This window comes from Pterocles gutturalis, unplaced genomic scaffold (genome assembly GCF_000699245.1).
Source record: "Pterocles gutturalis isolate BGI_N339 unplaced genomic scaffold, ASM69924v1 scaffold3713, whole genome shotgun sequence".
Classification (NCBI taxonomy): domain Eukaryota; kingdom Metazoa; phylum Chordata; class Aves; order Pterocliformes; family Pteroclidae; genus Pterocles; species Pterocles gutturalis.
In genome coordinates, this window is record NW_010117763.1 from 18710 (window position 1) to 36119 (window position 17410).

Sequence of the window (17410 nt, forward strand, 5' to 3'; positions counted from 1 at the left end):
AGCAGCCTGGGCAGCTGGGAAAGGACAGCAGGAGTCAGACTGGCCAGGAAATCTCTGATCTCAGGAGCATGCATGTGTGTAGCGGCGCTTTTCATCCAGCTGTCCCCATCGCGGTGGTGCGAGGGTGGTATGGAGATGCTGGCGTCCATCCGCTGTATGTTTATGAGTGAGAGCATGTGTGCCCCATAGAACCCACTTCTCCATCACAGCATTTCCTCTCTGGAAGAAACATCTCTCCCTCATTGCAGTGTGTGACCTGCAAACAGCAAGGCACTGCTTGCTGCCTGTTTCTTTCTGTCTCTCTGGTAGCCACGAGTGTCAGGTCTGTGCCATGACGGGGTTCCTGTTCCTGCTGGTGTCGGGCACCAGCCGCTCGCAGAGGGATGCAGAACAAACAAACGGGCCCCCATTTCCGAAAGTCACTTCCTGTTTTCCTACACACCTCCAAAGGCACTTCCCGTCCCCTGGCCTGGCTGGGAGTTCGTCACTCTTCCAAAAGGGTGGCAGGGGCAGATGCTGCTCCTCCCAGAGCAGCCAAAGGGAGAGGCAGGGATCAGTGTCCCCCAGGGAGGTGAAGCAGGGGTGGTGGGAGCTCCTGGGTGAGGAGCCTTTGTGACCCCCCAGATGTGACTCTCGTCTTGGTCCATTTTGATCTTTCCTTTTTTTCCTCATTACTTGTCCCTCTTCTCCTCCTCCTGTTCCTCAGCCGTGTCCTTCTCATTCCATCTATTTGGTCGGAACTGTCCTGGAGGTCCAGCTTGGGTTGTGCAGCCCAGGGATGTGCACGAGCTCTGGGAGACGAGAGCTCTTCTGCTTGCAGTGGGATGCTATGTCCTCACACCTATGTTCTCTCCCTCTGCTTCTCCTTTCTGCCTGTCTTCTCTTGCCCTCCTCCTCTGTTTTTTATGCTCTCCGGAAAGGCCAGAGTGAGCCCCAGGGTGTGCAGTGCACAGCCACACACTACAGCCAGCAGGGTGATGTCAAATCCAGAAACCCCAACTCAGACGTAACAGTGCAGAGTAGAAGGAAAATCCCCAAGAAACAGGAAAGGCAGCACACAAAAGTGCCGGCAATGCTTCAGCTGTATTGAATAATCCCAAGAAACGGAAAAGGCAATGTACAAAAGTACTAGTAATAAGGTCACTTCAGCTGTATTGAACATGCACTGAATGAATGACTGTTCCTTCTGATTAACACCAGCTAATACATTGCCACTTACAACGGAAATGCTTCCCAAAGTCTATGGGATGAATAGTAAAGGCAAGGTAGTTTCCCTGTAGGAACACAATTTTTTTTTTTTGCATTTTAAACATTGCCTCATTAGAAGGATTCTTGTATGTGATGCACTTGTCATTGAAACTGGGAGGGAGGACGAACTTGTGCTTCAAACTGCTGATCTCCTCTAAGGGGAGTGCTTGTAACACATTTGGCAGCTCACACGTGTGCAGTGTGAGCCAGGAGGAGGAGAGCAGCCTTACTCCCCAGCTGCCTTTCCTGGCTTATTCGGAGGCAGCATCTCCTGGGTCCGTGCTCCCAGGACAGCAGCCTGGCAGTTTGCCCAGGCTTAATCATTGCTGGAAGAAGGGAGGAGGAAGCTTTTAGGACCATGTCTATGTACACTCGGAATTTAAAGGGAGAAGATGACAGCTCTTCCTGAAGTGGTAAGAGCTGGGGTGATTTCATGGGTTTGATTTCCCCTTATGGATAAAAGGAGCGCTTGCAGGTCTGTAAGTACCTGTAAACTCCACTGAACTCTGTGGGACATTGAGCAGTCACTCAACAGCAAAGGGCTCAAGGAATCAAAGCCTTGGTGTCCTTTCCCTTTCTCCCTACTTTTATAAATTTTGGTGGGAGCTTAGCCATCCCCTCAGCCCTGTGTTATGTTCGTGACCATGGTGACCTGAGGGGCTTAGCAAGAATTTTCCTCCCGTGGAGAGGCATCTATACTGGCTGGGCTTCGTTAAAAGGAGCAGAGATCAGGGATAAAAACATATTGCTGTTGCTAGAACCAGCAGATGAGGCTTGAAATGCACAAAGGGCTAATGAAAAGGGGTTATTTTTGCATTACGCTTTCCCAGGTACAGCTGCCACCTAGGGCCAGGCTTGCTGTGTGCCTTGCTGTCTGTCAGAGAGCAGTACAGATCCTACTTCTCTCCCCTCTTGCTCTTCCTAACTCCTTTTTATGCTCTCTTCCCCCATCAGACAGTCAGCAAACTGGCCATCCAGGAGGCCAATGTCTCAGTTATGTACAAGTGTATCGCCTCAAATAAAGTGGGTCGAGACGAGCGCCTGATCTACTTCTACGTGACCAGTGAGTACTGCAGATATCCCCTCCACCTGCATCAGCCGAGCTCTCTGATAGATACAGGCAGGTCCCTAGACCTGCCGGGACACAGATAGCACCTTAAACAGTGACCAAGAAGCCAGCAGGAAAGCAGGGCTACCCCAGAGCTCTGCTGAATGGCAAAAGCCTGTAGCCCTGGCAGCAGCTAGCGCAGGCAGTGTTTGGCGGCAGACCTGGGGATGAGCTGGCCCTGTCTGTGCCGAGGTTCTGGAGCAGCCCTGGCAGGTCCTGGGCTGGGGATGTCCTGCTGGCTCAGGGCCAGGCAGCTCAGGGACTGGGGATGTGCCTGGTCCAAGAGCATCCTCTAGTGGCACTGCCCGACCAGCTCTCAGGCAGGGTCCCGATGGCCTGAGCCCCTCGGAAAAGGCTTTGGCAGTGGGAGGAAGCTGAGAGCCCACCACTGTGGGAGTCGTGCCCCATATGGGGCTGCAGAAGCTCCCTGCCAGCAGTACCCTGTGCTGGCAGGAGTCTGTCCCTGTCCGCTGGGGACAGGGAGCCTGACAAGGGCACAACAGAGGCTTATTTTCGTGCCTCTCTGGACAGACCCCAGGAGGCCGGGCTCATGGCCCTCATACGTAGCACTTGTGCTGTCAGAGCCAACAGCTTCTGTGGAGGCAGATGAACATCTGCAGTCCCTGCTCCAGTAATGCTCTGCGTGTGCAGTGGTCGAGCCTGGCAGTCGAACTGCCTGCACGTGTAAAAGCAGGCACATGTGCAATCCAGAATGCTACAGCTGAGCTGAGAGCAGTAACAGCCTAATTCAGACCCCCCAGGCTCGTTTCATTTGTGACCCCATCTTAATTTGACCCTGGGACTTCAGCATAGCCCTTAGCACTCACTGGGAGCAACTTAAGCTGTCAGACCCTAGAAGTCTGCATGTCACAGTTCTGCTCTAGATTGGTTTCCTTTACCCTGGCTGAGGACAGGGGAGTCTCAGAGAGCTGAGCCCAAGGAGACAATATCATTGTGTCTGGCAGCTCAGACATGGAAATTCATTTACATGTTCATTTCCTTCCTGAAAGCCATTCCAGATGGGTTTGAGATTGAGTCCCAGCCCTCGGACAGGACCTACAGCTGAGCTGCAATGCAGACAACTACACCTACGAGAACCTCCAGTGGTATCGGCTGAACCTCTCCAAGCTCCATGATGAGGAAGGCAACCCCCTCGTGCTGGACTGCAAGAACATCCACCACTATGCCACCAAGATGCAGGGGGAGCTGCGCTTCCAGCCCGACTCCAACGATGCGACCTTGCTGCTCACCATCCCCAACATCTCCCTGGGCGAGGAGGGAGACTACGTGTGTGAGGTGCAGAACCGGAAGACCCGGGAGAAGCACTGCCACAAGAAATACATCTCTGTGCAGGGTGAGGGTCCACAGGGCAGGCGGGAGTGACAGTGGAGAGCTGGTGCTCTTGCTGCCATCAGCTTCCCAGTCCGTCCCCAGGGGATGCCACGCAAGCAAGCTAAACCCAGGCAGGGCACCTGGGTTCTCAAGACACCCTTCAGCAGGGGTCAGAGACCCAAAGCTCCCCAGGAACACAGATATTCTTTTGATCAATCAGTTTCCCGTTTTCCCCTCCTCCTCTTTGTGCTGCTCCTCCAGCCCTGGAGATCCCCCGCCTCAAGCAGAACCTGACAGACATTTGGGTGAACGTCAGTGACTCCATAGAGATGCGCTGTAAGGTGGACGGCAACCACGTTCCTGAAATCAGCTGGTACAAAGATGAGAAACTGGTGGAAGAAGTGTCAGGTACAGTGGGCTGGGGGTGAATCAAAGGCAGGGCATCATGTCCAGCATCTGGAGAGCTGAGCGCTGCTGGGTTCTGGGAGTTGTTGTGCCCAGGCAAAAGTGCCCGTTCTCTGAATTGGCTGAACTCCCGTTTTAATCATGTTCTATCCCAGTTTGATGCAGTTTCACCAGCCAAGTCTATGCCCTAAGGCCTGGCTCAGCACTGTCTGTGCATGTGCACGTTCAGCTGGAGAGCAGAGAGAGAGAAATAATTCATCTTCTTACTCCCAACTCCCAGTGAGTTGACCTGGCATCTCTGCTCCTTCAGGGACCAACCCAGATCCCACAGAAGGAACATGGGAAGGATCGAGGCACATTACAGAGGGAACAGAACAGGTCCTGGATCTGAAGCAGAGATACAGCAGACCCATCCACAACAGCTGGGCTGCCTGGGCACTGAACCTATCCAGCACTGTCTGCAGGGGTTTCGTCCCCACCATCTACTGCCTGGGGAAGGCTCCTCCAGGGTATTTCTGGGGCTATCAGGGCACAGAAGAGAGCCTCTACCAGCTGGCGCAATTTCAATCTGCCATTTAAAATGAACCCACCAAAAAATAGGAGCCTTATTCTGAGCCAGAATGAGTCCAGTATACTAATCCCCTCTTCCTGTGAGTGACCATCCCAACTCTGTGCCTTACAGGAATTGACCTGGCAGACTTCAACCAGAGGCTGAGCATCCAGAGGGTGAGGGAGGAGGATGCTGGGCTCTACCTGTGCAGCGTCTGCAATGCTAAGGGCTGTGTGAACTCCTCGGCCAGTGTCTCCGTAGAAGGTACCAGCAGCCACGACACCCCTGGGGGTGAAGTAGGGGAGTGGGAGTGTGGCCAAGGTCCCATGCCTCTCCTCTGTGACACCGCGGTGGGACACCATGAAAGCCCCTAGCCCTTGCTGGTGGCATGGTGCTCTCACGGGAGGATCTGTAGTCCAGAGCATGTTTGGCTCAGGGATACACACCTTCCCAGCCTCCCCGCATCCTGAAGCAGGCCACAAGGGATGGCTGAGCTGGGAATCTCTCAAGCTATGATTTTCCTTCCATCCCACAGGCTCTGATGACAGGACCAATGTGGAGATTGTCATCCTGATTGGGACTGGGGTCATCGCTGTTTTCTTCTGGATCCTCCTTATCCTCATCTTCTGTAACATCAAAAGGGTGCGTGCCTGTCTGTCCTGGGGTAGGGGAGATGGCTCTGTGGGGCTTGGGGCAACGCCATTGCTGTGGTCTGGGGCTGTATGACAGCATCCACTAAAAGGAGGTTATTGAGTGATGTTTCAAGCTCTCTCACTGCCAAGGGCAGGGTACTTAAGGGCTGTGGTTAAGGAGGTGACAGGGGATGGCCTTTGCCAGGGGGAAGCAGGGCAAAGCAGGCAAAGGAACCAAATCACCTCTGGGAGTCAGCACCCAGTGCAGGGAAGGCATCTCACCCTCTGTGTTCGCTGATTTCTGCAGCCTGCCCACGCAGACATCAAGACGGGCTACCTCTCCATCATCATGGACCCTGGCGAGGTACCCTTGGAGGAGCAGTGCGAGTACCTGCCCTATGATTCCAGCAAGTGGGAGTTCCCACGAGACCGCCTGCGCCTAGGTGAGCCCGGCCCCATCCCTGCTGCCCTGTGCTGCAGCCGGGACTTCACACCAGCCCTTCAAACTCACCCTCCAGGTTTCTTACACACCTCTTTTTTTAATGCCTTCTCTCTGCCTCAGGCTTCCCATCTTCTTCCCCAGACTGTCCCTAAAGCCCAGCTGTGCCTGGGAAATCTCTTTGGGTCTGACTATGGGAGAGATCTGAGACAACTGTAAGCCCAGACTCTCCCAGTATAACCTCACAGGCATCACTGAGACCGGGATAGCTCTGGCCATGCTTTAAAATCCATCCCCATATTCTCCAACTGGCAATCTGGACAGAACAACCCAATCCACAGCAGATACCCTGAGTTCAGGACAAGGACTGCATCTGTTATCTTCCTCATGATGAGACACCTGCTTGCAGTCTCTTCCCTGTCTGTGAGAGTTAAAAGGGCTGCAGACTACCTTTGAGGCACAGAGCAGTGACGTTAGCCCTGGCTGCTCTGCCTCAAGGTGCCTTGTTTACCTTTCCCACACACACTGCTTGAGGGCAACAAACAGCCCTTCACTTCCGCAGGGCCATTTCCTTCCTCTGCTTTGTCCATGCCAGCTCTGTCTCAGTTCCTCCCATCATCCTTTCTTTTACTCTCACCAACAGAGCAAGCAGCCACCTGGGAAGGGCACATGTTCCACTCCTTCCTTTTCCTTTGTGGCAGTTTTTCTTTCTTTTTCCCATGGTTTCCTGTTGGGATTTTTGTTTTTTCATTTCATTCTGCCTGCATTGCACCTGCCTTTCTTCACACTGCCTCTCTCCTTGCACATAGGTAAAGTCCTGGGTCACGGTGCCTTTGGGAAGGTGGTGGAAGCATCAGCATTTGGGATCAATAAAAGTAACAGCTGTGAGACAGTAGCAGTCAAAATGCTGAAAGGTATGTGGACAGCAAAGCAGAATACACAGTCTGTGTGGACAGCAAAGAATGAGGCATGTGGCAGGGAACCTGTAAATGCCTGTCTTTGGCATAAGGCATTTGTTAAGGCCCTGGAAAAAGTTTTATCTCCCACAAGCACTCCTGGGTGCTTCTGCTTGAGCCAGCCCTGAACTAGAGGAGAGGAGCAGGAGCCAGCCTTTTAATTTATGGCTTTTCGGCTTCAACACAGTTGATTCTCTTGGCCTCCCCTCGTGGATCCTTTAGCCCCATTCAGCTGCACTGGGAGGCAAGTGGCAGAGCAGACCGCAGGAACCTGGGAACTTGGCTTTCAAGGAAATTTATCTGTTTGCAAAGGCAAAGAATGAAATCTGTCTCAAAGGACAAACAAGAATCTAGAGCCCCTCTTTGGCAGGTCACTAAATGAAGTGTTGCTCTGAATTGCTTTCTTCCGAACGTATTTCATGTTTATGGGCTAGGTTCAGAGCTGAGTAAGGAAGCAGGTTGCAGCCCCCCAGCTCTGAAGGCTAAATTGGCTTTGCACGCAAAGCCTGGTCAATCCAGAGTGAGATTTTATGCTTTTATAGCTACGCTTTCAAACAGGCACACAGAATATTATTCTGTAATTTGGCACCCAATAAAATACTGAGGCAGTCCCTGGGCAGCAGTGTCCTGTATGTGGAAACCAAGTCATAGCTCATCTCAGCAGCACTCACCCCTGCAAGTGTGCAGATGATCTGTGCAGCAATTGCAGAGGGAAGCCTGGCCATGCAAGGTTGCTTTACAGTCCTTTGATGCATGGCTGTCATCTGGCCCATCAGCTCCTGATGCTTTTCTCTCTCTCAGACTAAATTTGCAAACTCCCAAGTAAGGCAAACTGCACGTGAAGAAGTATGAAAGAGACACACAAAACCAGAGAACAAACCCTGAGGGTAAAACAGAGGATCAAGAGTTGGTGCGAATTAGGCACTCAAAGAGAAAATGCAGTACAGAGAGCTGGCAGGGGCACAACGCTGTGTTTGCTATTGGAGAGGAATCATAAAAAGATATTCTGGGTTTGAGTTGAGACAGCTCCTATCTTCAGCCATGATCAAAAGACTCACATGCCTTTTGTTTCTAATTTTCCTTCAAATTGTTTCATGGCTCGTTACTTCTCTTTGGAGGCTGAAAGGGCACAGATTCAAATGCGTACATAAGCCTCAAGTGATCTTTTTCCCTGCACAACTATCACAAGGAAAAATCTGTTGGGGACAGGTTGTGTTGTCCTTTGCTCTGGGTCCCTGTGCGGGCAGAGAGCAGCTGACACATTACAGGGATCCTGGGAGCTCCAGACAAGGCTCTGACATTACGTATGGAAACATGAAATAACAAAACGTACCAAGGCTTTGGGGTCACAGCCTCCACAATTAACACTCTGCTAAGAGAAGGGCGGCGGGGGGGGAGTGAAGAGCTGTGAGGACGTGTCATGACATGATCTGTGTGTTTCCAGAGGGAGCTACCGCAAGCGAGCACAAGGCACTGATGTCAGAGCTGAAGATCCTCATTCACATCGGGAATCACCTCAACGTGGTGAATTTGCTGGGTGCCTGTACCAAACCCAATGGTAAATATCCCAGGGAACCAGGCTGTGCCTGCTCCTGGGCGTCAGTGTTTGTCCCCTGTGTCCTTTCTGCTGGCCACGTGTGTGACCACAGGAACACGTGGGAATGTCACCAGTGTGTGTGTGTGCACTTAGGGCAGGTGCCACAGCTCAGCGGGGCTGTACATAACATGAGTTGGGGCAAATTCTGACTATCTCAAGCCCTTACCTCTCTCCCTGACCTTTGGTGTCTTCTGGCCAGGTCCACTCATGGTTATTGTTGAGTTCTGCAAGTATGGAAACCTCTCCAACTACCTGCGGACCAAGCGGGAAGGATTCAGTCCTTACAGGGTAGGTAACTTCCTTTGCCCTTAGGGACCTGTCCCTAGGGAAGGAAGACATGTAGCCTGAAATGTGATCTGACAATGGGACAAAGACACCCTCTGTCTAGCACCAGATCGAGTTTACACAGCGATCTTTGTTCATGTGCACTTCAGGGAAGTAATTTCTTTCTGCAATGGAAGATAGGTGCTTTCAGGCCAGAATTACAGTCTAACAACAGAAAAAGACTGTCCAGCTCGTGGGTGCAGGGGTTACAGTGTGTGTTGCCTGCTGAGGATTTTGGTTTGGTCTCCTTGCCAGGAGAAGCCTCCCAGGCTGCGTATTCAGGTCCAGTCCATCGTGGAGGCAGTGAGAGCAGACAGGAGAAGTCGTTCTGGGACTAGCGACAGCGCTATCTTTAACCGCTTTCTGATGCACAAGAGCCAGACAGCACAACCGATCCAGGAAGGTAATATTCCAGCCTTGTCAGCAGCTCCTCCTGTGGCCCACCAAAAAAATGCCAGACTTGGGGAATGGGTAGGGCATGACAGTGGGGAGCTGGGACCCAGCCTTGGAGCTGATCACTGTTGCATGGCAATTCCCTGAACAGGGCTGTCACAGACATCTGTTGTCTCTTGTAAGAGACTCTCCAAACCCAGAGGGGAAGATTAAATCCCTTTGGCTTTTTTGAGCCTAAAGAAAGGAGAATTGAGGGGGATCTCAGTGGGTCCTCCCTAGGACAGGAATGATGACCTTCAAAGTGCCTTCCAGCCTTGTTTCCACAACTCTAACTGACGTGTGCTGGAGGCTGGACTCATTCTCCTCACACTTGAGCAGGTTTCTGCCATGTGCTTTCTGCCACCTAAGCAGAAAATCCTAGAGGGGAGCTGGTTACTCCAGTCAGCACTGGAGTAGCTATATCTCACCAAGAGGCTGGTTGTATCCCACAGTCCTGGAGAGGGCCAAGGAGGGCAGGAGACTGCTCACTGTCTGATCATTTTCTTGTACTCCTGGACAGTGGATGACTTGTGGCAAAGTCCCTTGACAATGGAAGACCTGATCTGCTACAGCTTCCAGGTAGCGCGTGGCATGGAGTTCCTGGCATCCCGAAAGGTGGGTTCACCCTTTCCTTCGCTCCTCTCTTCTTTTGTGCATGCCTGACCTGAGGAGGCCTGCATACAACCTCCTTACAGGCGACACACAGGTTCGGTGATCTGTCTCACACTTCTCAGGAAGTCTGAGGTAGCCCTGTGTACACAGAGATGGGAAATTAGTCCTCTGGCATTTCATGCTCTCTTTAACCATCTCCTTTTGAAATTTTTATATTTATATTTATATTTAGCTCCTTCACACTTCTCCCATTCCCTTACCACAGCTCAGGTTCACGAGGGAAGGGGGATGTTCTGCACTTTCTGATGGTGATTCCTGTCCTTCTGACTTTGCTTCTTCCTCTTCGTGTGCCCTCAGTGCATCCACAGAGACCTGGCGGCTCGCAATATCCTGCTGTCAGAGAACAACGTGGTAAAGATCTGTGATTTCGGCCTGGCCCGGGACATCTACAAGGACCCCGACTATGTCAGGAAAGGCAGCGTGAGTGCCATATTCTCAAACCCTATACAGATTAGGCCCCCTTGAGGTGTTCATAAACTACTCTGGGCATGAAATAAACTGAGGAAAATATGAAAAAGGAGTGGAACCACTTGTGTGGCTGGGACCAGGGACCATTGGCCCAATGATGTATGTGCTGTCCACCTCCTCCACCTCCTTCATCCCTCCCTCTGGCCTAACCAAACCTCCGTTCCTCCATGGAGAGAGGAGCAGGGCTATTGGCTCTGGTTTACTTTCATCCCTTTCATCCCATTGCTATAAGAAAGGCTGTCCTGGGACGTGTCCCTGACTGAACACTCATGCCTTGCCTCCTTCCTGCAGGCCCGTCTCCCACTGAAGTGGATGGCTCCAGAGAGCATCTTCGACAAGGTCTACACTACCCAGAGTGACGTCTGGTCCTTTGGGGTCCTCCTCTGGGAAATCTTCTCGCTAGGTGAGTGCTAATGAGGGTCACATGCTGCTGAGGAAGGCAGGACCTCTCTTCCCACGTAGCAGCTTGGTGGGTGAGTCTGTGCAGGAGGCCCTGATGCCCTGCAGCATGGCCAAGGAGTGATGGGAAGAGACATCAGTGTTGGCAAAAGAAACACAGAGGCCATATCCATCCCTGAACAGGGTGATGGGAGACAGGCATGCAGAGGCAGCCTCCTGCTCCCTGAGGCAGAGGAGCCTGTCTTGGGCAGCACCAAGGACTTGGGCTGTGTATGAGAAGTGACCATATCTCCCAGTGTTCTAGGAGGAAGGACAGTCTCAGAGGAAGGACAAGTTTCTGATGGCACATTTCATGTTCCCACCCCTCTTTTGACCCTCCTTTAGGGGCCTCTCCATACCCTGGAGTCCAGATCAACGAGGAGTTCTGCCAGAGGCTCAAAGATGGTACCAGGATGAGAGCCCCAGAGTACGCCACAGCAGAAATGTGAGTGAGAAACCCTACAGATCCCAGCACAGGTCAGAGCAGAGCCTTCTGTGGGATGGTAGAAACCTCCCAGAACCCAGCATAGAGCTGGATAGGCGCCTGTGTGGGATGCAAAGACCTTTCAACCAGAGTGGGGAATGAGCCAACACATCCTTCACCCCAGGCAAGCCAGATAGCTCGAATCAGAGCTATCTAGGTACCTTTGCATGCTCACACTCAGATGGGTCTGTAAGCGGGCAATGTGCTTTCCTGCTCTGAGTGGTGTCAGAGGTGTCTAAATTAGCTCCTTGTGCACTGTTATAGTCAACATACAATGAACCAGTCCTCTTCCAGTAGGTCCACAGGGCCAATGTGCCAGGAGGGTGCCAAGCTTAGTGCAGGTACATCCTGTCCCAGTGGGCACCATGCGGGTGGGAGCTGAAAAGTTGGGTTTTTGTGGCATAAAACCAGCATCTGTTCTTGGCAGTTACCGTATAATGCTGAGCTGCTGGCACGGTGATCCCAAGGAGAGACCAACGTTCTCCGACCTGGTGGAGATACTGGGGAACCTTCTTCAGGAGAACGTCCAGCAGGTGAAAACCTCTCTGTGTCCCTGCTCAGCTCCATACAGCTCTTTCTTCTCCCACCGCTACCTCCCTCATTGTGCCCTCCTCTGACTCCTTGGCCAGTGCAATACCTTTGCTTAGGCCAAGGGCTAACACAGGGTTTCCTGAATCAAAAACGTCTGTTTCCCAGAGGTACTGGAGAGCTCATTTCTGTGGTAGCCCTCTCACTGCATCCTAATATAGGTCTACTCCTTGCAGGGTGGGTACCCTCTCAGTCATCATTCCAGCATTTCCAACCTAATCCCTAGATGCTCATTTGAAATTTTTCACGTGAGTCAAGGTCCTGGCATGCCTGCCTCCCACACGCCAGCCTAATGAAAATCAGGACTTCACCAGGGTTTCTGAAACTCTATCCTCAGATCTAAATGTCAGGGCCATGTGAACCAAACAACTGTTCCATTACAGCAGTGAGATACACAAACTTCTCTGAAACCATTACTAATGCTGCCATGCAGTAATTCACTAGGACTTTTAACTGCAATGAGTGTGCAGCTCTGATTTTAACATTTTCATAAGATGATAGCTAAATGCTTAAATATGAGTAATATCTCATCCTGATGTGCCTGATTTTAACTTTTCAGCACTGGATCCCAGCACAGGCATTACTAAGCCACAATGATGTGCCCCTGGAGCACAGTGCTCTGTCCACGTAGGCTAGAGAACTGTAGGTGCTGTAGGACTGGGTTGTTTTCCTGCTCACACACGCCTTGATGCACCTGCAACACTCACAGCTACTTAACGCAGAGGGTGCAGAAATCTCCAGACACGTATTTTGTCCCAGAGAAACAAAAGCCAAACCAGAGATTTTCCTCCCCAGCTCTGAGAGCATCTCCTTGTAGAGCTCTTTCTTGTGGGAAAGCCCTCCCCTTCTTACAAGGCCACTCACTGTTCTTCCTACCAGGAAGGGAAGGATTACATCCCGCTGAACGACTCTCACAGCTCAGAAGATGACGGTTTCTCCCAGGTGCCTTCCTCTGCCCAGCAAAACTCAGATGAAGAGGACTTTGACATGAGGATACGCTGCCACAGCCTAGCAGCAAGGTGAATCCCCCCTGAAAAGGGCAGAGAGAGCCCAGCAGGCAGCCAGCAGCCTGGGCTGTAATGGAACCTGAGGGATATGGAGAGAACCCAATAGCAAGATGTTGGAAAAATCCCGGGTGATCAGGTGTGATCCAAGCATTTAGGCAACAACATCTTGCTTATGAAAGCAAAATCACTTTCCTTTGCTGATGAGAAAGAGCCCTTGGTGTATAAGCCTATGACATGCCTTCTCCTGCCTCCAGCCACACTGCCAGAGCATCATGTCCCACTAAAGGCATCATGGCCCATTGGGTAGATGAGGAAAGGTGTCAGCTGGGTCTCTGCCCTTCTGTTAATGCAGGAGCTTTATCCTATCTGTTCCTAACTAACCCAGACAATTGGGCCTAGGCTTCTCGTCTCCCAGGAGCTGTGACAGTGTGATGTCTAGGATCTATATGACATTATTTTGCTTATCCAAACTGAAGAAGTAATCGGGGCCGGATTTGATCCAAAAATCTGGGAGCTCCCCACTGCAGAAGTAATATGGGATTAAGAGGCCTAAGGTGACCCCGTTCCCCTCCCCAAATCCACCATTTCGGTCATCTGCCTCCCTGCATGCTTTGGTTGCATGGAGAGGAAGTTGGGTTCAAGTCCTCTTTATTCAGGACATTGACTCTGTTGGTTTTACTGAATACAGTATGCTTCTGTCAGCAGATACTACAACTGCGTCTCGTTCCCTGGTTGTTTGACGGGAGGAAATCAGATCAGGTGTCCATCCAGGATAAAGACATTTGAAGAGTTTCCCATGACACATACAATGTACAAGACACACCCGGTGAGTAGCATCTGGATGGAGTTGAGCAGGGGGCAAAGAAATGTTCAGCTGTTTCCTGACACCTTTGCTGTTCAGATCATGGAAGGAAGATCACTCCTATCTAATGTCAGTCTGTCTGTGTCATTCCTGTTCAGTCCGTCCAGTCCGATTCACATTCCTTTCTCCACCTGGCACATAGGGGTTTCTCTACAGCACAGCTCATACTGCCTGAAAATGAAATAGGGAGGTTAGATCTGCAAGCAAGGAGTATAAAGGACCTCAGCAATGAGCCTGCTCTTCACCCTTCTCAAATCTGTGAATATGGCCTGGCTAACCACAGTGAAATCCAGCCAGCACTGGATAAATCCTGAGTGTTTTTCTGCAGCTCCCCTATCCTGACCCACACAGCAGTGTGCAGTAGGAGCCCTCCTGGCCTCTCCGAACTGGGCTGGTACTTATATCTCCTGTAGTGGCAAAACTTAAGTCATACCCTTAGTCTCAGCGGGAAATCTCATTTAGCACAGATTTGATGGTAATACATCTTCCAGGCAGGGAGGACTCTTTTTTTTTTTCCCCAAAAAAGTGGCACTGAACTGCACAAGCAAATCCTACCTTTGTACATGCTACTTTTAAGAAGGCAGCTAAGCAAATCAGTTCCAGCAAGACCATGGAGCGTGCTAGTAAAGTGCCCCTACTCCTTTCTCCCACCACAGATACACATGATCTCATCTCCTGAATGATTCCTTTTCCCTTCCCACTCTGATCAGTCGACAGGGATGTTACTGATAACTCCTGTTGCTTCCTTCCAGGACAATCAGACAGACAGTGGGATGGTTCTGGCATCTGAGGAATTTGAGAGGATAGAAAACCGACACAGAAAAGAAGGTGGATTCAGGTACTCCTTAAGCCTAGCCACTCAGACCTCCCTGCTGCCAAATGCAGTGAGACCAGGAGGCAGCTTTTTGTGTCTCCCTGTAGGGTATACCTCTTGGGGCTCTCAGCAGCAGCAGGGCTGTGGGCCCTGAGCCAGATAAATCCATGCACACATTAACAAGAGGCAAAACGCATGAAGAACAGTCCTGCCTGCTGCTTCTTAGGGTTTAAAAATATGAACCATGCCCATTCAATGAGAACGTGTCTATTAAGATAATGAGGCACAGTACAGTGACAGTGTTAATAAGACTCTTAATGCTTTATTGACATTTTCTGGTGAAATGTGTCAGGGCTTGTTCAAGCAGTGGCAGGTGGGATGGATGGAAACTATGTGGCTGCCGCCTCCTTCTGCCAGCCCTGACCCATGTGTACAGGGCCCTGAAGTGGCATGGAAGGGATGGGACAGGCCTTAGAGCTTCCCACACGCCGGTACTGAGACTAGCAGGCCAGGCTGGCACTCTTGGGGCTGAGAATGTTATGGATGGCTATGTCCTTGCCCCAGGCTTGAAAACTCGGCAAGAACCTGTCCAGCTCTTCTCTGTTGGTGCCAGAGCAGGCTGGGACCTTGTCTCCTTGACTCTGTTAAGCGAGCCACGTCAGCTCATGTGTAGACAAGGCCAGTCCCAAGCCTCTTCCTCGCCTCCTCTGCCTCCCAACATCAGATTGCACTGGTCATTGTCTTTTCCCTTAGCCATAGCCCTGTGGCCTCTCTGCTGTTGTATCAGACTGTCTTCTGCTTCTTGTCCTTGTCCTCTTTTTCCTAAGGCATGTTCCTGTTGTCTCCTACACCATGCGCTACCTGCCCATCTCCTGGAAAACACTGCCCTTAAACTTCTCCATCAGTGTGTCCCTGCTCTCGCTATTGTGGCTTCTTGCCAGTCACCTGGTATTGGCAGGCGCTGAGATGGGGTTGCTGATTTCCAATTTCCTCCCACATCTTCATCATCTTCTTTCATTTCCTTTCCCCCATCCTGGCTGTTGGTTTGTATCAGTTTCTGTTACTCCTGCCAGGTCTAGGAGCAATTGAGGCAACATCTCTTGTCTCTCCCTGCTCATTGGGGTCTGAACTCTTCCCTGGGCTTCCCAAAGGTATGTAGAAGAGCTGAAATAACTCTGGGGCTTAGTTATGTGCAGATTTTTCACAAAACATGCAGGCTGCACTTAGGTTTAGAGCAAGGCCTGGTGTTGTGCTTTGAAATGGAGGTGTAGGTCTATTCCCAACCCTGACTCTGCCCTGTGCATTAGCAGATGATGTTTCCTGAAGCTGGGATCTCTGTAAGCAGGACAGAGGCTTTCCAGGAGTGCTCTGATTGATCTTCTTTGTTTCTCTCCCTTACAGCAGTAAAGTGCCCAGCCAAACTGCAGAGCTGCCAGGGGAACAGTCGGACCTGCGGGGCAGATGTCGGCCGTCATACGGGTCCCAGGTCGGAGGCCAGACTTTTTACAACAGTGAATACGGGGAGCTGTCAGAACACTCTGAGGACGGCAGCTGCACCCCGCCTGGAGAGGGGGCCAGTCCCCCCACTCTCCATGCTTCTTTCTTCTCCGAGCAGTACTAATGGCATCAGCCCTGGAGGTGCCTGCCAAGGCATCCCCTCACCCTCCAGGCATGTCATCAGGGTCACTCAGAGCTTCTCCTTCAACCTACGCCCAACCCCATCAGGGAACCTACCCCGAACGGATGGGGAACACCGATGTCCTTGGAATAGCAGCACAATGGCCCAATGCAGCACCTCCACCTGCAGCTTCCCCATGCTGGGACTGGAGAGAATGCCTTGCTGATTCCTCGCATTTATTTTCTTCCTGTGGCTCAGACAGATGCATTCTGCCAACGACTGGGTGCCTGCATTCAGCACTACAGCACCTTCTGCCTAGCATCCAGCCTCCGCTCAGATCAGCTTCCTATTCAGAAAGCCCTTTTCAGGTCAGATATAAATAGATCTGTCTCAGTCTCAAGTTTCTTCCTGGTGTGCAGCCTGAATGTTTTTCCTTGGATTGCTTCCTCCTCCTCTCCTCATGATGTCAGCTGCTGAGCTGTGGAGCAGAATCAAAGGGAAGAAATCCCTCGTGGTATTAGCAGCAAGAGCAGGACATTTTAAAGAGGTGTACGGAGGCATCCCAAGGGATCTTTGTAAATGTTCATGCACGCTGTTCATTCTGGGTAGGTGCCAGCCTCTCCATCTCTTCTGCAAGCAACACCCACACCCCTCTCATCTCTGCTGGGGGGAAACCTGTCAGTCTGCCTTATCACCAGGATTATTTTAGCCATCTCAACACACCTAGTGCTGAGTAGCTCATCAGCACTGATGGCTAGAGTCCTCCCAGTGAGATAAATAGCAACTCTTTTTGCAGGCCCTGTGCAAAACAGGGTTTTATATGATCTGTGCTGGGAGGAGGTTACTCACAGGTCTGCTGCTTTCGCCTTCCCCTTCTCCCAGAGCAGTGCTGAGATCATCTGTTGCTCAAGTGAGAAATTAAAGCAAAGCTGTGTTAATTTCAGCTGGCTTCTAAACATAGAGTGAAAATGAGTTGTTTGCTGGTAGGAAAAGGATCAAAGTGGTAGGGAGTGAAATGTTTATTTTCAAGTTGCTGCAAGGGTTTTGGAAACAATGGAAGGAACAGAGCTCCAGCAATGAGGTGCCCTGGGCTGCATCCTCTTCTGTGTTAGCATCACTGAGTACATGGAGGGCAGCACCTGGTCAGGGCTCAAGTGCCAGTTCTCCTGGATGGACAGTTCTGCACCACGACCTTTCCTGTCGCCCTGGTTCCCTGGCTCCCAATGTGTTCCTCTCCAGTTTCTTTTGCAGAGCCTCCAGCACAATGTACCTCTCTCTGGGGGACAGAGAAACATTTATTTGCTGAGGAAACATCTCATCACTTGGGCCTCTTGGTTCTGAAAGATATCATGTGAGTTCAGAGCTCTGGGGAACCTCTGTGGTCCCTCTCTACAGATTTCTGTGCTGCTGCCTCACTGCTTCCCACCTACTTCTTT

At 51.3% G+C, this 17410-nt stretch overlaps 1 protein-coding gene across 1 annotated transcript in view; it reads left to right on the plus strand.

The window, feature by feature from the left end:
- The window catches only part of FLT4 (fms-related tyrosine kinase 4), a 34235-nt gene extending 17572 nt beyond the window's left edge, over positions 1 to 16663 (plus strand). The window contains 20 exon segments of the mRNA XM_010075896.1: positions 2203 to 2311; positions 3367 to 3399; positions 3402 to 3710; positions 3950 to 4096; positions 4776 to 4907; positions 5179 to 5285; positions 5583 to 5718; positions 6524 to 6628; positions 8115 to 8228; positions 8467 to 8555; positions 8847 to 8994; positions 9544 to 9638; positions 9993 to 10115; positions 10455 to 10566; positions 10947 to 11046; positions 11513 to 11618; positions 12553 to 12692; positions 13386 to 13506; positions 14295 to 14380; positions 15758 to 16663. Of these exon segments, the coding sequence (XP_010074198.1) occupies positions 2203 to 2311; positions 3367 to 3399; positions 3402 to 3710; positions 3950 to 4096; positions 4776 to 4907; positions 5179 to 5285; positions 5583 to 5718; positions 6524 to 6628; positions 8115 to 8228; positions 8467 to 8555; positions 8847 to 8994; positions 9544 to 9638; positions 9993 to 10115; positions 10455 to 10566; positions 10947 to 11046; positions 11513 to 11618; positions 12553 to 12692; positions 13386 to 13506; positions 14295 to 14380; positions 15758 to 15977 (2532 nt within the window). The 3' untranslated portion in view covers positions 15978 to 16663.
- Positions 16664 to 17410: the final 747 nt, after the last annotated feature.